Source organism: Vipera berus (assembly GCF_964194415.1).
Source record: "Vipera berus genome assembly, chromosome: 1".
NCBI classification, from domain to species: domain Eukaryota; kingdom Metazoa; phylum Chordata; class Lepidosauria; order Squamata; family Viperidae; genus Vipera; species Vipera berus.
In genome coordinates, this window is record NC_138202.1 from 344,503,709 (window position 1) to 344,523,900 (window position 20,192).

Consider the following 20,192-nt stretch of genomic DNA (forward strand, 5'->3'; position numbering starts at 1 on the left):
CAATAATAAAAATAGTTTTACAGATAGTTTTACACCACAGCTATTCCACGTATCGCTGTATTTTATAAAATGCACAAATAAATGACTCTTAAATTTGTACGCAGATCCGTATCCATAAGAAAAGCCAAAGAAAACCATCGCTGTTAAAAGTTATCCAAAAAGTAGGGACGTAAACATTTCAGGCGACTTTTTAAAATGAATTCAGATCCCTTTTCATTCCAATATTTTGTTTTCCCTCCAAGATATTACGCCTCTTGTTCAATGACCCTGGGTTTGCATGTATGTGCGTGCGTTAGTCCGCGTCTTTTTTTTTTAAAATACAGATCCATTACATACAGCAAAAGCGTGCACGCAGCGCAAGAGGAAAAAAAGAAAAAAAAAGAAAAACTTGGGTTCCAAGTCCAAAAGAGAACAGCATAAAGTGCGTCTTCTTCTTGTGGACACAAAGGAAGAATGCCCGTTTCGCAGAGATAAAATGTCTGAACCCACAGTAATGTTTCCTCCCTGGGCTGGCAGTCCAGCCCGCCATTCCGAGAGCTCCCTGTTTCGCCGGTCCGGGTTTTCCGCGCGCCCTCCTCGACTTGCCTGGCTTTGCTGCCGGCCTCTCTCTCTCTCTCTCTCTCTCTCTCTCTGAGCGTCTCGCCCGCCGCCCGCTCGCTCGCTCCCTCCCTCTCTCTCTCTCTCTTCCCCCTTTCCTCCTCCTCCTCCTCCTCCCTCCCTCCCTCCCCGTGCACTCTCCAGCCCCTCTCTCTCTCTCGCTCGATCCGCCGCTCACTTCTGTCTCAATATGTCTCAAGATGGCGGCCAATGTGGGATCGATGTTTCAATATTGGAAGCGCTTTGATTTACAGCAGCTGCAGGTCAGGCTCGGGGTCCGCTGGCGCGTGGGTCTCCCCCTCTCCACGGGACCCCCCTTTCCCTCTCCTTCGCCCTCCCCTTCTCTCTCCCCCCGGAGCTGCCCTGGGGGGGGCTCCCCCTTGTCTTCCCCCTTAAGAAAAGCTCCCACCCCCCCCGCCAAGAAAAAAAAAAGTCTCGGCAGAAGCAGCGCCCCCCCTCCTGCGGGTCCCCCCCCCCGCTCCCTCCAAGCCTGGCTGAGACCCGGCGGTGGCGGCCGCCAGCCCTGCCCGCCTCCCCTCGCCTCTTTCCGCTCTCCCTCCCATCGATAACCCGGCGCCGCCGCCGCGATCAGAAATTGATCCTCTTTGTTCAATTCATCGATCCCAACAAGATGGCGCCGCCGCCGCCGAGGTGGCTTGTCCCGGGATGGAGGAGCCGCTTCGCCACCTTCCCTCCCCCCTCCCGCGCCGAAGCGCCCCTTCCCCAAAACAGCATCACTCCGGGAACCCGGGTTTCCTTTAAGCCTCCCCCCCCGCAGCCTTAGTTTTATAAATAGGGAGGACAGAGAGTCCTCGGGGGGGTTAATAATAATACTAATAACAATAACGGGGAGCGGGTTTGCCCTCTCTTCCTTGAGTCTTGATTATTTGTGCAGCCCCTTCCTCCAAACCCAGACGCATTTAATTCTTCCACAGCACTTTTCTTTAAACCTCCCCCCCCCTTTCCGACTAGTCCCTTTTTTTTAAAAGGGAGGGAAAAGAGTGAAGGGTTATATTAATAACCGGAGAGATTGTTTCCCCCCCCTTCCCGATTTCTACTTATTTTTGCACTCCCCCCATCTAAAACAGACCCTACTTTAACAACACTTTCATTTATTAACAGCCCCACAATTGGTATCTTTTAAACAGTCCCATAGTTTGGGAAGGGGGATAGAGTTAAGGAAATTTAACTTGAGAAGGGGGGGGGCTGTCTTATTTTTCTTTTTTTCCTCCCTCCATTGGATACCCATCTTTCTTCTTTTTCTGTAACAGTCCTCCAGTTTTACAAAGTGAAAGAATATGGAACTAAAATCATCATAATATATATTTTTTTAAAAAACAGATGCATGTGGAGCTCTGCTTTTTCTATTTTCTAGGTTGATTTCCCCTTCCAAAGCTGTCTGTTAAAGGGGGGGGGAATGTTCTGGGGTTGCTTCCTTTCTCTGACTCTGTCATCCTCAAGAAACCCTTCTTTTTTATGCAGAGAAAGGAATATTAAAATAACCTGTAACAGAGGGAGCCTGACCTGTTTCTTTCACTCATTTCAAACCCCCCTCCCTACTAGAATGAGTCCCTTCTTAACAGGGACTAAATTTCATGAGATGCGGGAAGAAGTGCTAAAAGAAAATGCTGTAGATGTGTTTTTATGTGCAGATCTTGTAATATGTTTCTTTCTGCTCTGGCCCTTCAAAAAACATTTTTTGCTTCTGTACTTACACCCCCTCTTTGAAGCTCGTGGGAAACTTTGCAAGGAGTTTATACACTGACCAGGGAAGGGGGAAAAAAGCTTTCCTGCCTCCCCAGTATCAAAAGCTGCCTTATGAGGCCCACAGGGGAACCCCCAATTTTTCTCCCTCCTCTGTCATTGAAGCACTGCCGGCAACTTTTTTGCACCCTCTCCCCTTTCCAAATATGCCTCCCCTCCCCCCCCCCCATGGTAAACTAATGTGAATAGCTGGAAAAAATGTGAGCTGCCTTAATACTGGATTTAGCTTCTTTAAGATTCTGGCATTATTTTATGGAGAGGGGTCCTTTCACAGTGACTTTTGAACTCTCCCCTTCTTTGCTGGCTTATTTAATGAATGGCAAGATATCCCATTTCTCTCCACTCAGCCAAATCTTTTTTTTTTTGGGGGGGGGTTGTATTGCCTTTCTTTTTTGAAGAGACCTTACTATATAATGCATTATTAAGGTTTAGGGTTTTTTCCCCCCTTTGGGGGTAAGCTTTGGCTAGTACTAATTGATAATGAGTGCATTTAGGTAAGTCCTACACTTGCATTTGCCCCCCACTCCTATTTTTATTAGAAAGGGCATTTCAGTCTCTTTGTGAAATAATATCAATTTTCTCTAAATTTCCCCCCCCACCACCACTCCAGTATTTGGGGAGGAAGCGTTTCCTCCCACTTCTTCCTTTCCCAATTTCCCCAGAAGAGTTAAAAGGGGGAGGGGTCGAATTAGTTGATTCTTCTTTCATAGTGTGGGAAGGAAGAGAGAATGTGCAAGGTCAGGGGAGGACTTGTCTAATCCTGTTGTATGTTATGGGGTCCACTGTTCGCCTTTGATGTTGTGTGCGAGAGAGAACGGAGCGGGAGACAGATCTTGTAATGGGGGAGGACAAGGCAAGTCTTACATGTCTGTTTTCCTCCCATGAAAACCCCCAATTCTTTTGGTAGATTGGAAGAGGAGTAAAGAAATAAATCTTACTGTTCTGTGTTTGCTCTTAGTAAATGTCATGCTTAAGATTGCAGCTTCAGGTTAATCTGAGAGATGGTCTTCTGTTCTGCTTACATGCGATGCTGGGTGTTTGGGTAATAGGCGAAAGGAGAACTTTTTGCTGGTTCTCTTCACCATCCTTTAAAGGAAGTGTGGAGGTGGGGGGGAAATCTCCTCTTTTGAAAGGACCTCTTTCCTGCACCCGCATGTGCTTTTTCCCTAAAAAAATGGGATGGCTCCCTGAGCTCCAGCCAAGAAATCTTAAGGCTGGAACTGACCCTCCCCAACCCTGTTTGTCTTCTGTATCATCTGGACTTTTGTGGAAAGAAGGGGTATTCTCTCATTTACGAAAACTCCTCGTTTCAAAGTTTTAATTGAATCTTTAGAAGCGCTTTTGAGAATGGAGGGAGGCTACTCAATAGCAGGACCTGTTTCTTTTTCCACTTATGTCATTTTCCCCTTAAATTGAGATATATGTGTGTAGGTCTCTTCTCTGGAACTGTGTGCTTACATTCACCTGTTTAACTTCGCAGATTGTCCTTTCTGCATTTTAAGAGGCTGGGTTGCATGCAGCTTGGAGGAGAAGGTTCTGTGCCCTCTTCTCAGTCAACATGTTTCACTAACCTCCCTCCTCTTCCTTTCACACATTTTCCAGCTGTTGCTTCATGCGCCTGTGTTTCTGCAAATTTGGGGGCTAGAGAAGTCCTACATGAGGTGTCACTGTAATGTTGATATCAGTGATCCTGGAGAGATGTGTTATACTTTGACTTTGTGGGAATAATTTGGAAAAAGTGTGGGTATTGGATACAAATCTCTAATTAATAACTGCCCCTAATGAGAGCTTCCAGAAACTTCAAAGATGTTATTTCTTTAATGGAAGGGGAGAGAGCTATAGAACTGCAAGCCCCCCTAGGACCTTGTAGGAACACCTACCCCCCATTCTCTGGATCAGCTGTCTTAGTGTACAGTATTTAGATGGTGGGAGAGAAGGGAGATCCCTCTTTGTTGCTTTTTTCTCTCATGGCTGGTGAGGAGGGGGTTGTCATTGTTTATCTCACTTCCTTATCTCATGGTTCTCATTATTGGCAGGGACAAGGCCTCTGCCTGGGAGAGGTCTCTGCCGGAACAATTTCTATATCAAGTATTTTGACACATGCTTCTCTCTATTTTTAATGTAAGTTTTATGTTTAGAAGTCATATTTAAAGAAGTTTGTGGAGGGGAGCAAGTGGACAAGATAAAGATTGCCTTATGTATGTGGGTGGGTGTTCCTTGATCTGATTGCAGTGCTACTACTTAATAATGTTGCTCAGGGGTGTGTGCGTGCGGTGTGTAAATAAATATGAAGGACAAATAGGAAGAACACAAAAGACCAGTAGGAGCTTTCCTTGTTCGATCAGTGTTTTTGTGGCATAGATTGGTTGATCTGGGGCAGGATACCGTCCAGTCTCTATAAATGCCTGACATGTAAATGAATTTGGCTGGAGAACTGCTCTTTCCCCCTCCCTCTCTTTCCTTTCTCCCCTGATGAAGTAGTCTGTTCAGCCAGTGCCCCTGTTGGTGTGAGGATAGTTCAGCATAGAAAGAGCTGGAAGTTGTGCATACATAGATGTTTGGCACAGCTGAAGAGGAAGTAAAGGTGAGGACTCTGTGTGTGCTTGCATCAGAGACTGGTGGCTAAACTGGGGTGTGTATTCCTCTCCTGTCCTGAGATTGAAAGTGATAGTAAGACACCCTGGTTTTGGATTGTTTGTGTGTGTGTGTGTTTGCGTGTGTTTGCGTGTGCTCGTGTATGCCCAAGTTGTGGAGTGGAATGACGTTTGTACTGTCCCAACTTTTTTGTCAATTGGGAGTTTAACTGTTGGAAACCTGGCTCATGAATATAAAATGCCGTTCAACTGTTTTCCTCATGAGGGTAGGGGCTGCTGGTCTTTGCCTTGGAAAAAGATTAAAAGATAAGGCAAATTATTTATTTGCTGTTTTTTTTTAAAAAAAAAAGATCTTTAGATTAAGGTAGGCTTGTTTGAACTTTCTGTACTTAAAAGAGTTCTTAAAAGTGGCTAAAATACCTACAGGAATTCAGGAAATGAGACCCAGATGTGGAATTGTATGGATTAGATTAAGATGTAGTTAAACATGATCTGACAACTCTAATTGTAGCTGACTTCACTTTTGCCTATGTATTGTAATTGCTTTGAATGGAAAAATTTGCACATCCCATGAGAATAATCCCAAAACGTTTTAGTTGCTACTGCATGGGTACTTCTATAAATACTGTGTTTGTGAAAATAAAGCTAGCTATATTGATTAAAACCGAACATTTCAAAAGTGTAAACATATGTAAATTTAATAGCAAAGAATGCAGCCAAATGGCAGTTTGATAATCTTTTCTGTTACCGCTTTGTAAAAATAGTTCAGTTTAATTCCTGTGCCTACTGTAAAACTTGATTTGGCACATTTATATAAACTTCAATCTTGTTTTTGTCAAACTAAATGTGACCCTCTTCTCAGTAGTGCTAGATTTCTCGTTGAAACCTTCTGGCAATATTGGCGGAGAGTTCTATTTGATTAATAATTTTTTTTTACACAAAATTTCTTTATGCTGTGTATAGCCAGGCTTTGTGTTAATTGGCTGTCTTGCTAGGAAGATAATAATACTGCAACAGTTCATCTATCATAGAGATGCAGTATATAGTGTAATACTGATATAATAATTGCCAGTCTCTTCCCAAGGCAAGATATTCTCAGAAATCTTCATGAACTTGTACATGCTGTTGTCTGTGATGAATACTAAAAGAGTTGTGGCTGACAAGCTACTACGCAGTACTCTTCTTGTTGTGTCTTTTAAGGAAGAGCAGCTATCATTGCCCTCTTCTGTACAGTGCCACACATTTTTGTTGAGAAGCGGAAAAGAATGTCAGTGATGCCAAACACTTCACTCTCTACATTAGCTGTTCTTTGGCTTTGTAGTTTTTTCCTCTCTCCCTCTCTCCTTGGCTATTAAGAATGTGTCTGATAAAGGGTCTCACCTTGCTGGGGTGTTTGGAAAGAAGGCAGTATCTGAAGAGTTAGAACCAGCGATGACTAACACACGTGCAGGTCTTAGAATGTGTACTTTATTTAAAAAGTTAACTATATAACAGAATTGCATTTGTAGCCCCTACTCTAGGACAGTCCCACTAAAGTGAAAACCTGTCAGTTTGAGTTGTCCTGTCCTTTGAATTTATGTCAGATTTCCTTTTATGGGCTGAAAGAACTAATAGGGCAGAAAGTATCTGGTGCTAACTGGTTATTGGGAAATCTGATTCCGATCTCAGTTATTTTATGCAATGGAATTCTTCTGTGAGTGCCCTGGGCATAAAGTGAAAAGGATCTCTATCAATCTATCAGACCCTTCTGTTTTTTTCTGCCGCATTTGTGGAAGGTTAAGGTAAAGGTTCCCCCGCACATGCGTGCTAGTCGTTTCCGACTCTAGGGGCCGGTGCTCATCTCCGTTTCAAAGCCAAAGAGCCAGCGCTTGTCCGAGGACGTCTCCGTGGTCATGTGGCTGGCATGACTAGACGCCAAAGGCGTACGGAACGCTGTTCCCTTCCCACCGTAGTGGTCCCTATTTTTCTGCTTGCATTTTTACGTGCTTTCGAACTGCTAGGTTGGCAGAAGCTGGGACGAGTAACAGGCGCTCACTCTTACGCGGCACTCGGGATTCGACCCGCCAAACTGCCGACCTTCTGATCGACAAGCTCAGCGTCCTAACCCACTGAGCCACCGTCCCTTGATTGTGGAAGGTTACATAGTTTATAAATACTTGACTATCATTTGTGCTTTGTCAGGTAGAAGAAATTCCAGAGGCTTCATTGGTTGCTTGAAGATAGATCTAAGACCATATCTGTTCCACACTGCTGTTTCATTCCTCTTCTTCTCCCCCCCCCCCCAGAACCTATAAGGAGGTCAAAAGAAACTTTTCTGCTGCTGGGAGATAAGAAACTAAGACAGGTAGGCAGCCTGTCTGCTGGTAACTGCCCCTTTAGATGCCTGACAGTGAAAGGCAGATTTCTGGCTCCAGCTTCTTCTACATCATAATATACAGCTCCAGGCTCCACAGTCTTACACTTGAGATCATATCAGCGTGAATCTTTAAAAAGCCAAGAACATAGTGTGGGGTTGACACATCCTTCTTTGCTCTCTGCTTTATGAACTCACTGTTATGGGAGAGTCTTGATGGCTGGGGCTGTTAACTGCAGAGGCTTACTCATGAGGCAGCTAGCCAAAATTGTGCTTCACAAATACTTTAGCTTACTATCAAATGCTGCCTCTCTGAGACTGGGAGCCTATGCTGGGTTGCTTCATTGATACTTTTGGTTCTATCACTTCTTGGTTCACTTTTGCTTGGTTCATACAAGTCACGATTCTGGAAACCAATTCGAGCCCACCAGCTTTGTTTTTTATATGCTTTTCTTTGTTCTCTTCTTGGAACAGCAGACAGGGATCTAAAGTACCAACAAAGTTTACTTACGTTAGATAACCAGTCCTGTATCATATGTTGATAGGTGCAGGTAAGTTTCAGACTTATTTCATGGATGACCCACCAGTGGAGATTTTGTATTGGCCTCCAGTTTTATTTAAGACCTGTTTTGACCACCACCACCCTATTTTGCCTTCTATTCCCTGTATTACAGAAGGGTCTTCTGGATATGGATAGTTTGCACTTGGCACTACCATGTTTTGCCTCAGAAACTGGCTAATTTGAAGTTGAGTTAAACCCAAGTTTAACTTGAGTGTTCCATATCTGATGAGGGTGCCTTTGCCTTTTTCCAGAGATTATCCAAGTATATTGTATTTCTGGGAGTTTATTCTTTACCAGTGTGACTCTGAGTTCACATATTCTCTCAACCTCATATGGAATATATGGCTTGCTTGGCTTTCAACCCAGCCAGTTTTTTATTAGGTAAACCTTGGTTAAACAAAATATGGCTTACTATGATGGGCAGATCAGATCAGGGACTTGACCAAGGTCTGCTCAATAACCTTCATGGATCACTGAGAATTTATAACTTGGGTGCCATGTGTCTAAATTAATTACGTTTCAGTGCAGTTTGTTTTCCACCCAGAACATAATAATAATAACCTATTTCAGAATATTAGTAAAATTTACCCCATTACTCCAGATTGTCCATTAAATTAGAGAGCATACACTGTGATGTCATCTTTGTGCATTTACTTCATTTGCACCTTTTTATGTCATTGATTTTAATTTAAAAATGACAATCACATTATTTTGCCGATGATGTAAATGCCATAGGAATTTCATCTGTCGCATTGAGATCTGCTAAATTGAGGCTTCACTACAATATGTTCCATGGTTTGAGAGGAAGAGAAGAGAAAATAGGTCAAGGCTGAGTTACATATTAAAATGTCTCTCCATTACATTTAAGTTATTGGGGAAAAATAAGTGAAAATATGGTCCCTTGTTTTACAAATCAATATTTTTCTAGGTAGAATATGAGGCCCCCCTGCTTATGGAAACCAGATATGAACCCTGCAGCATGGACAGGCCTGTTGTAAGGCAATTATAGTTTCTAAATTGGGCATTGAACACTGCTGATGCAGTAACTAGTTGCCAAATCATATTTAATAATGGCTGAAAGGGTAGTCATTGGATTAATAATAAACTTTGTAGTGCAGACAAAACCCTGGAGACACTCAAATGCTATCATGATGAGCTTGGCTTTTAATACCTAAGTGAAGAGTTAAAGTGTTGGGCTATAGCACCAAAGAACATGAACTGATCCTGGTGTTACTACACTCACGGCTAGATTACACTGCATATTTATTACATTAGGAATGTGAGAACTATTGCTAGGAACCATTTTTGTCTAGTAGTTTATTCAATGTAAGAATTCAAATAATGCATAGAAATAATCCTTTTTGTGGTTCTGCACAACATGGCAACTTTACATAGCAGCACAGTAATGGTTTGCATTGGTACGAAAACTGGCATGGAAGGACTGTGAGATACTCATGTCTGTTCTGATCTATCATCTTGCTTATGAGTGAATCAGTGTAGAAGGCAATCCATTTTTTATTTTTGTTCCATGAAAATAGCAGTCTGCTTTTGAAAGCTTTGTCTAGGGTTCTTTGCCATTATTCTTTTGACTTGCTGCCAGTCTATCTGAAACATCAAGTATTAGGCATGCTGGCATGGCAAATCTGAATTTGTTTTCCATTTGTGAGATCTTATGAGTTCATTTGAATAAGGAAGCTTCCTCTCATATTAAGTCAGGCAATGTGTCAATCTAGCCCAGTAAAATGGCTCTTCGGTGTATTAAAATATTTTCTTCCTTTACCTGTGATGGTCTCACATGACCAAACTTTGGGCACTTGGCAACCGGGCCACATTTATGGACATTTGCTGTGTGCCATTGACATGTGACTGCATTTTATGATTTTTACCTAAACCCAGCACAACTGCTGCAAAAAGTCATAAAATTGGGACAGTCACATGACCACTTTCATTTTAGAATAATCATGATTTATGATTGTGATGGCAGACTGTCTTATGGTTGTAAATCAAGGATTACCTGTATATATTTATACTTGCAAATAAATACTTGGTGGGATCTGAATCAGACTTTATGGAATGTAATTAATGGGTAGGAATTGGGAGGAAAGGTCTCAGAATCCCCAAATTCTGGTTATTCTTATCTTGTCTTGATAAAGTAGGATAGTCCATATCTGGAAGCAAAGAATGCTTTGATATTTTTCTTGTGGATTTTTTTAATAGATGTTTTTGACAAGGACTGGAATAATAATGATTAACATTTATATAATGCTTTCTCCGAATCTTTCAATTGCCATTTTGATAATCCTTCTGGTAGCCCAGTGCTATTTCCTCTGTAATGTAGAGTCAAGGAAGGGAAAGAGGATCAGAAAATACTAATAATGATGACCAATTATAGTAAAGCTCCTGACTTCCAAATCTTTCCTTCTCTTCTCCCCTCTTGGAAGACAGCTCCAGATTCCTGTGCAAGCTAAAATTGTTAATTTTTTCCTATTCTAGATAGTTATTAAAAGGCTCATTTTTTTGTCAACTTACTAAGGGTAGCTTTACAAATTTTGACTGATCAAGAAATTCCAATAGGTTTTTCTCACAGTGAATGGAGAGCACTGAAAAAATAATTATAAACTGTTTGGTAAACTTGAGTGGCTCTTTTTTTACCAGAAATGTGTGCTTGAATGCTTGATACATTATATGTAGGATATATGTATATTTGGTTTGGTATAACAAATACATAGTTGCTGACACCACACTTGAAGGTATGGGGTTGTTTTTGCAGTACTTGTGTTAAAGATTTAGTTGTTTACTTGTTTCACTTTTGTTTTATATAAAATTAATATCCTTACTGATACACTTTTATTAAAAAGCTTAATAAGAGTTCTTAATGACAATGACTGTGGAATGGAGACATCTGGTGGCATTTAAGAATCTTGCCCCTTATTCACACGTTACAGCAATAACCACTGGTGTAAGTATATAGGACAGTTATCTATTGTGTTCACAATGTAAAATGGGTGGTTAAGTGAACAAGACTGCTTCTAGTAAAGACTGCCTTTGTGGGGAAACAGATTCATAGCTCATTCAGAGAGAGGTGAAAAAAAATGGAGGCCATATGGAAAATAAGAAATATTGCCAAATCTAAAAAATGATATGTTTGAAGCTGACAAGAAAACAAAGAAGCAGGCTGACAATTTTACCTATGTAATAACAAAACATAGTGACATGCAAAATAAATATTAGGTATGAAAGAATGTCATCTTATTTGTTCAAATTATGTTGTTCGAGTATTGTTTTATGCTGATCATGAGAACAATGAGAATACACTGAATAATGAGACTATGGTTGAGATAAATAATAAAATATAACTGGTCCAATGGTCCATTTGTCAATTGCATAAGAATACCAAGATAATCGTAATTAGCTCAGGTAGTAACATTAATATTTGCATCCTCATAACTATAGTTTCTAGGATTCCTTGGGGGGAAAAATCAATTTTATATTTTATATATTTGTAGCATAGATACCTGTGGAAGATGTGCTCCTCGGTGATACCGTGACCCCTGACTTTTGCTATACAAACTATGGTTCACAGTTGATTCAGATGATTTAACCAGAGTTTATTTTGAACTGTGAATCAAGTTATGAATCATACAAAAAGCATAAGTTCTTCGGTCTATGCAGGAGGAAGGCCTGATCTAAGGCTTTGCTTAGGTTTTCAGAAAGTCAGCTGTAGGTGGCAAGTTTGGGTCAGTATTATGCGCAGATGTGTCCAAAGTGTACAGTGTCAGGTGTTGTTTTTTTTGCGTGATTTCCAACACAGTAAAGAATTGTTGCAAAATCAATTACCAGTTCACACATTAAACATTCATGTCTCAAGTTTGTATTCCAGAAAAAGAAATTGTGAATTAGCTCAGAATGACACAAGAATAAATGTTAAGTTTCAGTTCAGTTTCATAGGCAACTTTTGACACATAGTTGTGTTTCTACATATTTTCAAAATTCTTTTAAAAAAGATTCTTATGTGTCCTCTCAAGCTTCTTAAGGATTACTTATTTTGGTGAACAGACTATAGGAGTAGATGCACACATGCACTTCCCCACTATTCTGCATTTACTTATTACAAGTAAATATGAGCTAAAGTGTTTTGAAAACTTAACAGATTATTCCAAATGTGTTAATAACAAGGCATGGTAGAATAATCCTGGATCACTATGGTTTTCTATGACTTAAGACAATTTCAGATTACTTTCTGGTACTTGTTTTTGAAATCAAGATTAAAATGTTATAAATTGTGAGTGACCTAATGTGAAAAGTATCATGTCTGTTCTCCAAATATGGAGCTTAAAAGGACACTAAGCACACAGAATAGGCCAATCAATCAATGCTTCAAGAGATGGATTACTTCCATGTCACCTTAACATTAATTTTACAGCTGGCCTGTAGTTATACTTGGCCATCTTCACCACTCCAGAGGAAGCATGGGAAAAGAGAATACCTTAGATAGAAAAAGAGTTTCTTTGTAATTACTGCCAATAGTTTCCAAGTTGTTAACAAATAAGTGCTAGAAGATGTTGCAAGCAACTTATCAGTGTTGACGCTGAAGCATTATGACTAAAAATCAGGTGATTTTCTCTGATCTGCTCTTTCACAGTACAGCATGTAAAATGAAGCTTGCATTTCTCTTTTCAGTCCTCCCCCTCTATCAGCCTTCATTAGGGTAACAGGCTATACAAACTGTTTAAATCCTCAGTGATATTAAAGGGCACAACTTATAAAGGATATAAGCAAATTATATTGTTTGCTGCCTAAACTCCAGTCACGAATATAAATGGATATTATGAACTTTCCAATTTCCAAAAACAAACTAGACTAAAAATAGAAGTGATGTGGGTGATTTCTCTATTCAGATTATGGGCGTGCTATGGGGAGGCGAGATCCTCTGCCATTTTGCATGCATAATCATCACTTGCTCCTAATATTCTCTGATCCATTTGGCCCACTAGGTCTAGTAGCATAGTCCTGATCTTCAGTTGGGGTAGGTTTAGGGGTTGTTGTTTTTTATCCCTAGTTCATCTGTAGTCCTATTTAATCATCTTTTTAAATACATGCAGATTTGGAAAATTCCTTCCAAGATCCAGTTCTCTGTGTTGTCCAGAAGCCTAATAAAGCAGAATGCCAGATTGTAAATAATTAATGCAGTTAAGTAGTTCAGTGAACAATTAAACGTAAGTGCCTCTCCCCCTTCAGTCTTCAATTTCTGGTCAGTTAGTGAGATTAAGAGGCAAGATGGGTGGGATGCATGAATGTGGAAAGTTGCAACCCTAATTCTCTCTGCCTTCTACAATATAAAGTTTACCTGGTTTGAAGTTCTCATACCTAAATAGGACTTGTGTTTTATCCTGTTGTGCTCTAAGCCCCTTTATTTTCTTTGCTAGAACTATTGTTCTTCTTATAAGCTAACAACAACCCACACAGCCCATGACCCTGTATTCAACATATCATGTGACCAGGGCCTGTTTGTTACAGTTTAATTGTAGTTATCTAAAAGAGCTTAGAGGGACGCGGTGGCTCAGTGGCTTAGGACGCTGAGCTTGTCAATCAGAAGATTGGCAGTTTGGCAGTTCGAATCCCGAGTGCCGCGTAACAGAGTGAGCGCCTGTTACTCGTCCCAGCTTCTGCCAACCTAGCAGTTCGAAAGCACGTAAAAATGCAAGTAGAAAAATAGGGACCACTCCGGTGGGAAGGTAACAGCGTTCCGTGCGCCTTTGGCGTCTAGTCATGCCGGCCACATGACCACGGAGACGTCCTCGGACAAGTGCTGGCTCTTCGGCTTTGAAACGAAGATGAGCACCGGCCTCTAGAGTTGGAAACAGCTAGCACGCATGTGCGGGGGAACCTTTACCTTTACCTAAAAGAGCTTAGAATGTTTCAGATCATTTGAAACAGGATAGATTTTCAGTTTAGATGGAGAAATGCTTTTGAACCTAGTGTCTCTGAAAAGTTTTTGCTCTGGTACTTTGGAGATCACTTCCTCTGTGTTAAAAGCTCCACAATAAAATAATAATTTTATGACATATATAATGTTATGCTTGGACTTTAGGCTCTTGAGGCTGCAAGTTATTTCAAATTTTTGCAGCCCGTTTCCTAGCAAACTTTTGCAACTGAGTCATTTAAAATTGGGTGAGAAAGCTATATAGAAGGGCTGTGCTTTTGAGACCATTATATAGGTTAAAGTATCAATGTACAATGATTCAAGAGGGATAGCTATGCTTGAAGTATGGCACTTAAAAGGTTTATTATGATAAACATATTTTTGTAAGTTAGAGCTCTCTTCAAAAGATGTGTAAAGAGACGATGTGGTGCACTTCATAGTAGATCTTCTCATATTTTAACTTGCCACCAGATGGTCCTGTTTTTTCTCCATCTTAATGGAGAAAAATGGCTTAATGAAGTATTTGACATTATTAAACAAGGCCAATCATTGGGCTTAGCAATTGACTAATATATCATTTGTATTGGGAAATACTTTCCTGCTACTATAATGTTTACACAGCCTTTTAAAATGTTTATTATAATCTGTTTAGGTCAGGAGCATGGATCTTTGATCTATGAACATGAGTATAAATACAGCACTTCTGCTTGCCACAGTACACACAGTGCTTTAGTACAGGGCTTCTCAATCAGTGGTACGGATACCACCTGTGGTACATTGGCACCTGGCAGGTGGTATGCGACCATCCTAGAAAAGTGGTAGTGGGGGAGGGGAATGAGCTGAACCGGTGGCAGCACCACACAAGCCTGTGCGAGAGATGGCTGGAGCTGCAGGGCTGTCAGGGCTCAGCGGAAGCGCCAGGATCAGAGCTTCTTCGGGGCTGTCAGGGCTCAGTGGACACGCCAGGATCAGCTCCAGCTGGAGCTCGGCGCTGATCCTGGCACCTCTGAGCCCAGAAGAGGCGCCGATCAGCTGGAATGTTGCAGCATCTCCAGGGTCTTGTGATTTACATTCAGATGCTTGGCAACTGATTCATATTTATGACGGTCACAGTGTCCCAGGGTGATGTGAAGCTACCAAAACCTGCTGCAAACACCCAGCAGATGGGGGGAATAATAACCAAACACACCCCCACCCCACCCCCACTGCCAATCCTCAACAGAAATGCTCACAACAATGAAAACCTCGGACAGGAGGAAGAGCGCCGCCGGGGGTGGTGGCAGGCAGGTGTCTTGCTCGGCTGTGGCTTGGGGGGGGGCACTTTTTCAGTGCCATTGTAACTTGAACAGTCACTAAGCGAACTGTTGTAAGTCGAGGACTACCTGTACTTTTATCACTTTTTTCCTTTTTTTTTTTGATCAAGTTTTTGACATCTTGCTAGGCGACTGGTGGTACTCGGATGTTGCCATATCCTAAAAGTGATACAATGGGTGAAAAGGTTGAAAAGCCCTGCTTTAGTAAATTCAATAATTTGCTGTCAAGTTTCCATACTTCTATTCCTTAATTACCGTATATACTTGAGTATAAGCCGACTCGAGTATAAGCCGAGACCCCCAATTTCACCCCCAAAAACTGGAAAAAGTTATTGACTCGAGTATAAGCCGATCCGCCGTTCTGCAAGCCTCTGCCGCCAGCAGAGGCTCGATCCGCCATTTTGCAAGCCTGAATACACAGGAATACCCTGTGTGGCCGCGGCTCGTCGGCAGGTCTCCGTTCCTCCTGCCGACCTTTGGGGAGGTTTGGGCGCCTCCCCAAACCTCCCCAAACCTCGGCAGGTCTCCGTTCCTCCTGCCGACCTTTGGGGAGGTTTGGGCGCCTCCCCAAACCTCCCCAAACCTCGGCAGGTCTCCGTTCCTCCTGCCGACCTTTGGGGAGGTTTGGGCGCCTCCCCAAACCTCGGCAGGTCTCCGTTCCTCCTGCCGACCTTTGGGGAGGTTTGGGCGCCTCCCCAAACCTCTGCAGGTCTCCGTTCCTCCGCGCAGACCTGCCGACCTTTGGGGAGGTTTGGGCGCCTCCCCAAACCTCGGCAGGTCTCCGTTCCTCCTGCCGACCTTTGGGGAGGTTTGGGCGCCTCCCCAAACCTCGGCAGGTCTCCGTTCCTCCTGCCGACCTTTGGGGAGGTTTGGGCGCCTCCCCAAACCTCGGCAGGTCTCCGTTCCTCCTGCCGACCTTTGGGGAGGTTTGGGCGCCTCCCCAAACCTCCCCAAACCTCGGCAGGTCTCCGTTCCTCCTGCCGACCTTTGGGGAGGTTTGGGCGCCTCCCCAAACCTCCCCAAACCTCGGCAGGTCTCCGTTCCTCCGCGCAGACCTGCCGACCTTTGGGGAGGTTTGGGCGCCTCCCCAAACCTCGGCAGGTCTCCGTTCCTCCTGCCGACCTTTGGGGAGGTTTGGGCGCCTCCCCAAACCTCCCCAAACCTCGGCAGGTCTCCGTTCCTCCTGCCGACCTTTGGGGAGGTTTGGGCGCCTCCCCAAACCTCCCCAAACCTCTGCAGGTCTCCGTTCCTCCGCGCAGACCTGCCGACCTTTGGGGAGGTTTGGGTGCCTCCCCAAACGTCCCCAAACCTCGGCAGGTCTCCGTTCCTGTTTGGGGAGGTTTGGGCGCCTCCCCAAACCTCCCCAAACCTCGGCAGGTCTCCGTTCCTCCGCGCAGACCTGCCGACCTTTGGGGAGGTTTGGGCGCCTCCCCAAACGTCCCCAAACCTCGGCAGGTCTCCGTTCCTCCTGCCGACCTTTGGGGAGGTTTGGGCGCCTCCCCAAACCTCCCCAAACCTCGGCAGGTCTCCGTTCTTCCTGCCGACCTTTGGGGAGGTTTGGGCGCCTCCCCAAACCTCGGCAGGTCTCCGTTCCTCCGCGCAGACCTGCCGACGTTTGGGAAGGTTTGGGGAGGCGCCCAAACCTCCCCAAAGGTCGGCAGGTCTGCGCGGAGGAACGGAGACCTGCCGAGGTTTGGGGAGGTTTGGGGAGGCGCCCAAACCTCCCCAAAGGTCGGCAGGAGGAACGGAGACCTGCCGAGGTTTGGGGACGTTTGGGGAGGCGCCCAAACCTCCCCAAAGGTCGGCAGGTCTGCGCGGAGGAACGGAGACCTGCCGAGGTTTGGGGAGGTTTGGGGAGGCGCCCAAACCTCCCCAAACAGGAACGGAGACCTGCCGAGGTTTGGGGACGTTTGGGGAGGCGCCCAAACCTCCCCAAAGGTCGGCAGGTCTGCGCGGAGGAACGGAGACCTGCCGAGGTTTGGGGAGGTTTGGGGAGGCGCCCAAACCTCCCCAAACAGGAACGGAGACCTGCCGAGGTTTGGGGAGGTTTGGGGAGGCGCCCAAACCTCCCCAAAGGTCGGCAGGTCTGCGCGGAGGAACGGAGACCTGCCGAGGTTTGGGGAGGTTTGGGGAGGCGCCCAAACCTCCCCAAACAGGAACGGAGACCTGCCGAGGTTTGGGGAGGTTTGGGGAGGCGCCCAAACCTCCCCAAACGTCGGCAGGTCTGCGCGGAGGAACGGAGACCTGCCGAGATTTGGGGAGGTTTGGGGAGGCGCCCAAACCTCCCCAAACAGGAACGGAGACCTGCCGAGGTTTGGGGAGGTTTGGGGAGGCGCCCAAACCTCCCCAAACGTCGGCAGGTCTGCGCGGAGGAACGGAGACCTGCCGAGGTTTGGGGAGGTTTGGGGAGGCGCCCAAACCTCCCCAAACAGGAACGGAGACCTGCCGAGGTTTGGGGATGTTTGGGGAGGCGCCCAAACCTCCCCAAAGGTCGGCAGGTCTGCGCGGAGGAACGGAGACCTGCCGAGGTTTGGGGAGGCGCCCAAACCTCCCCAAACAGGAACGGAGACCTGCCGAGGTTTGGGGAGGTTTGGGGAGGCGCCCAAACCTCCCCAAACGTCGGCAGGAAGAACGGAGACCTGCCGAGGTTTGGGGAGGTTTGGGGAGGCGCCCAAACCTCCCCAAACAGGAACGGAGACCTGCCGAGGTTTGGGGAGGTTTGGGGAGGCGCCCAAACCTCCCCAAACGTCGGCAGGTCTGCGCGGAGGAACGGAGACCTGCCGAGGTTTGGGGAGGCGCCCAAACCTCCCCAAAGGTCGGCAGGAGGAACGGAGACCTGCCGAGGTTTGGGGAGGTTTGGGGAGGCGCCCAAACCTCCCCAAAGGTCGGCAGGAGGAACGGAGACCTGCCGAGGTTTGGGGAGGCGCCCAAACCTCCCCAAAGGTCGGCAGGAGGAACGGAGACCTGCCGAGGTTTGGGGAGGTTTGGGGAGGCGCCCAAACCTCCCCAAACGTCGGCAGGTCTGCGCGGAGGAACGGAGACCTGCCGAGGTTTGGGGAGGCGCCCAAACCTCCCCAAACGTCGGCAAGTCTCCGTTCCTCCGCGCCCTGCCTGCCTGCTTCTTTCCGCTGCGGAAAGAAGCAGGCAGGCAAGGCGCGGAGTTTGGGGAGGTGCGCGCGCACCTCCCCAAACCTCCCCAAACTTCGGCAGGTCTCGGACGGCGGTGGCTTGGGAGAGGTGCGGGCGATCCCGGAAGCACCAAAGCCTCGGCCGCGCACAAGTCCTCGGTAAGTTTTTTTGTTGACTGGAGTATAAGCCGAAGTGGAATTTTTCAGCCCAAAAAGTGGGCTGAAAAATTCGGCTTATACTCAAGTATATACGGTAGTTTGAAATTAATATGTATAGTAATTACTCTATAGAATGCTCTCTTTTGTGTACTGTATAAATTTTGTTTTAAATGAGTGGGTTTTCTGGTTTCTTTTATTATGGAATAAGTGCAGGCAGTTCATAAACTGAAGGATGTACGTTTTTCAGTAGATTGTATCTGGCAAGCAGATAGATAATGGCCAAGTATCTATTGCCTATTAAGATGAGTTGCAACCTACCTTTGGAAGATTGGTTGTACCATAAACTATCATGTCTTAAAACAGATCAAATCTTTGTTAAGATTTCTAGTTGCCTCCCCCCCTGCCCCCCCCCCCCCGGTAGTGTAATTGAGGTAAGACAGTTAAAGTAAGAACTATAAAAGTACCCATTTAAACTGTAGTCTCGCCAAATATATAATCAACCAACCATCCAGTTAAAAATGAAAGCTTTTAAGATTTGGTAAGGGGAAACAGCACAGTGAAGTCCCTTTTGAATATATTTGTACATTCGCAGGCATTTCATTTATTTGTGGCAATTGTGTACCTTTGAAAAGTGAGAAAAATGTGTTCATGGAAATTGAGTAACTTTCAAGGATTTCATCACAAATTTTGAGCTGAGGTAATACAGGCAGTTTAGGACCACAGTTGAGTCCAAAATTTATGTTGCTAAGTGAGAAATTTGTTAACTTGAGTTTTATTTTATTTATTTTATTTATTTTAATTCCATTTATATCCCGCCCTTCTCCGAAGACTCAGGGCGGCTTACAAGCTTAGCATTAGTCTTCATTCTATGTATATGCCTGTACCCCATTTTACAATTTTTCTCGCCACGTTCGTTACGTGAATCACTTCAGTTCTTAAATTAGTAACATGGTTGCTAAATGAATCTGGTTTCCTGATTGATTTTGCAAAGGTCGCAGAAGGGGATAACATGATTCTGGGACACTTGCAACCATCATAAATGTGAGTCAGTTGCCAAGCGTCTGAATTTTGATCATGGGTATGCTGCAATGGTCGTAAGTGTGAAAAATGGTTATAAGTCACTTTTTTCAGTGCTGTTGTAAACTTTGACCGGTCCCTAAATGAGCTGTTGTAAGTGGAGGACTACCTGTATACTGGTGAGAGTTGAGTTGTGAGCCAAGAGTCTACTGCTTCAAGGCTAAGTTTAGCCATAATGTTGCTACACGGTTTGTGGAGCTTCACTGAGTTGGCATCAGGCCTCTCTGTAGTTTGGTTAAGCTCTTAGGGAAAAAAGGGCAAGTTGGTCTTGTTGCAAAATGGGAATGCTAATGCTATTTAAAGAAGAAAATTTAGTGGTGCATAGATAGGAAATGTATTTTTATATAGACAATTTTATGTCCATACCTTAACCTTTACTGTCAGAAATGGCAGGAAGTTTCAGGTAGTTGGTATAGGCCAGTGGGTTCAAGTGGAATTTTTAGAGAGTTCTCCCAAAAATGGCTCTCAAGGAGGGATTATTTGTTCACCAAATAATGTTCCGGTAAAGTTTCTGTGATTCCAAATATCCCAATTTCCCTATTTTCCAGACAAACGCAAGGTTTAGATTTGTTTTAATTTTGCCTTTATTGTTTTGTAAATAACTCAAGGGAAGCAAACATACCTAATACTCTTTTAGTCCTCCTATTTTCCCCCCAACAGCAACCTTGTGAGGTGAGTTGGGCTGAGAGAAAATTGAGTGGCCCAATGTTGCTCTGTCGGCT

The 20,192-nt window shown here is 44.5% G+C and overlaps 1 protein-coding gene across 2 annotated transcripts in view; it reads left to right on the forward strand.

Moving 5' to 3' along the window:
- The first annotated feature begins 346 nt into the window (after positions 1-346).
- Positions 347-20,192, forward strand: part of CUX1 (cut like homeobox 1) — a 346,988-nt gene continuing 327,142 nt past the window's right edge. The window contains exon 1 of one of the 2 annotated variants that reach the window (XM_081318569.1): positions 347-860. In XM_081318569.1, the coding sequence (XP_081174695.1) occupies positions 798-860 (63 nt within the window). In that variant the 5' untranslated portion in view covers positions 347-797. The remainder of the gene's footprint in view (positions 861-20,192) is intronic. The other variant, XM_081318568.1, reaches the window with a different exon arrangement.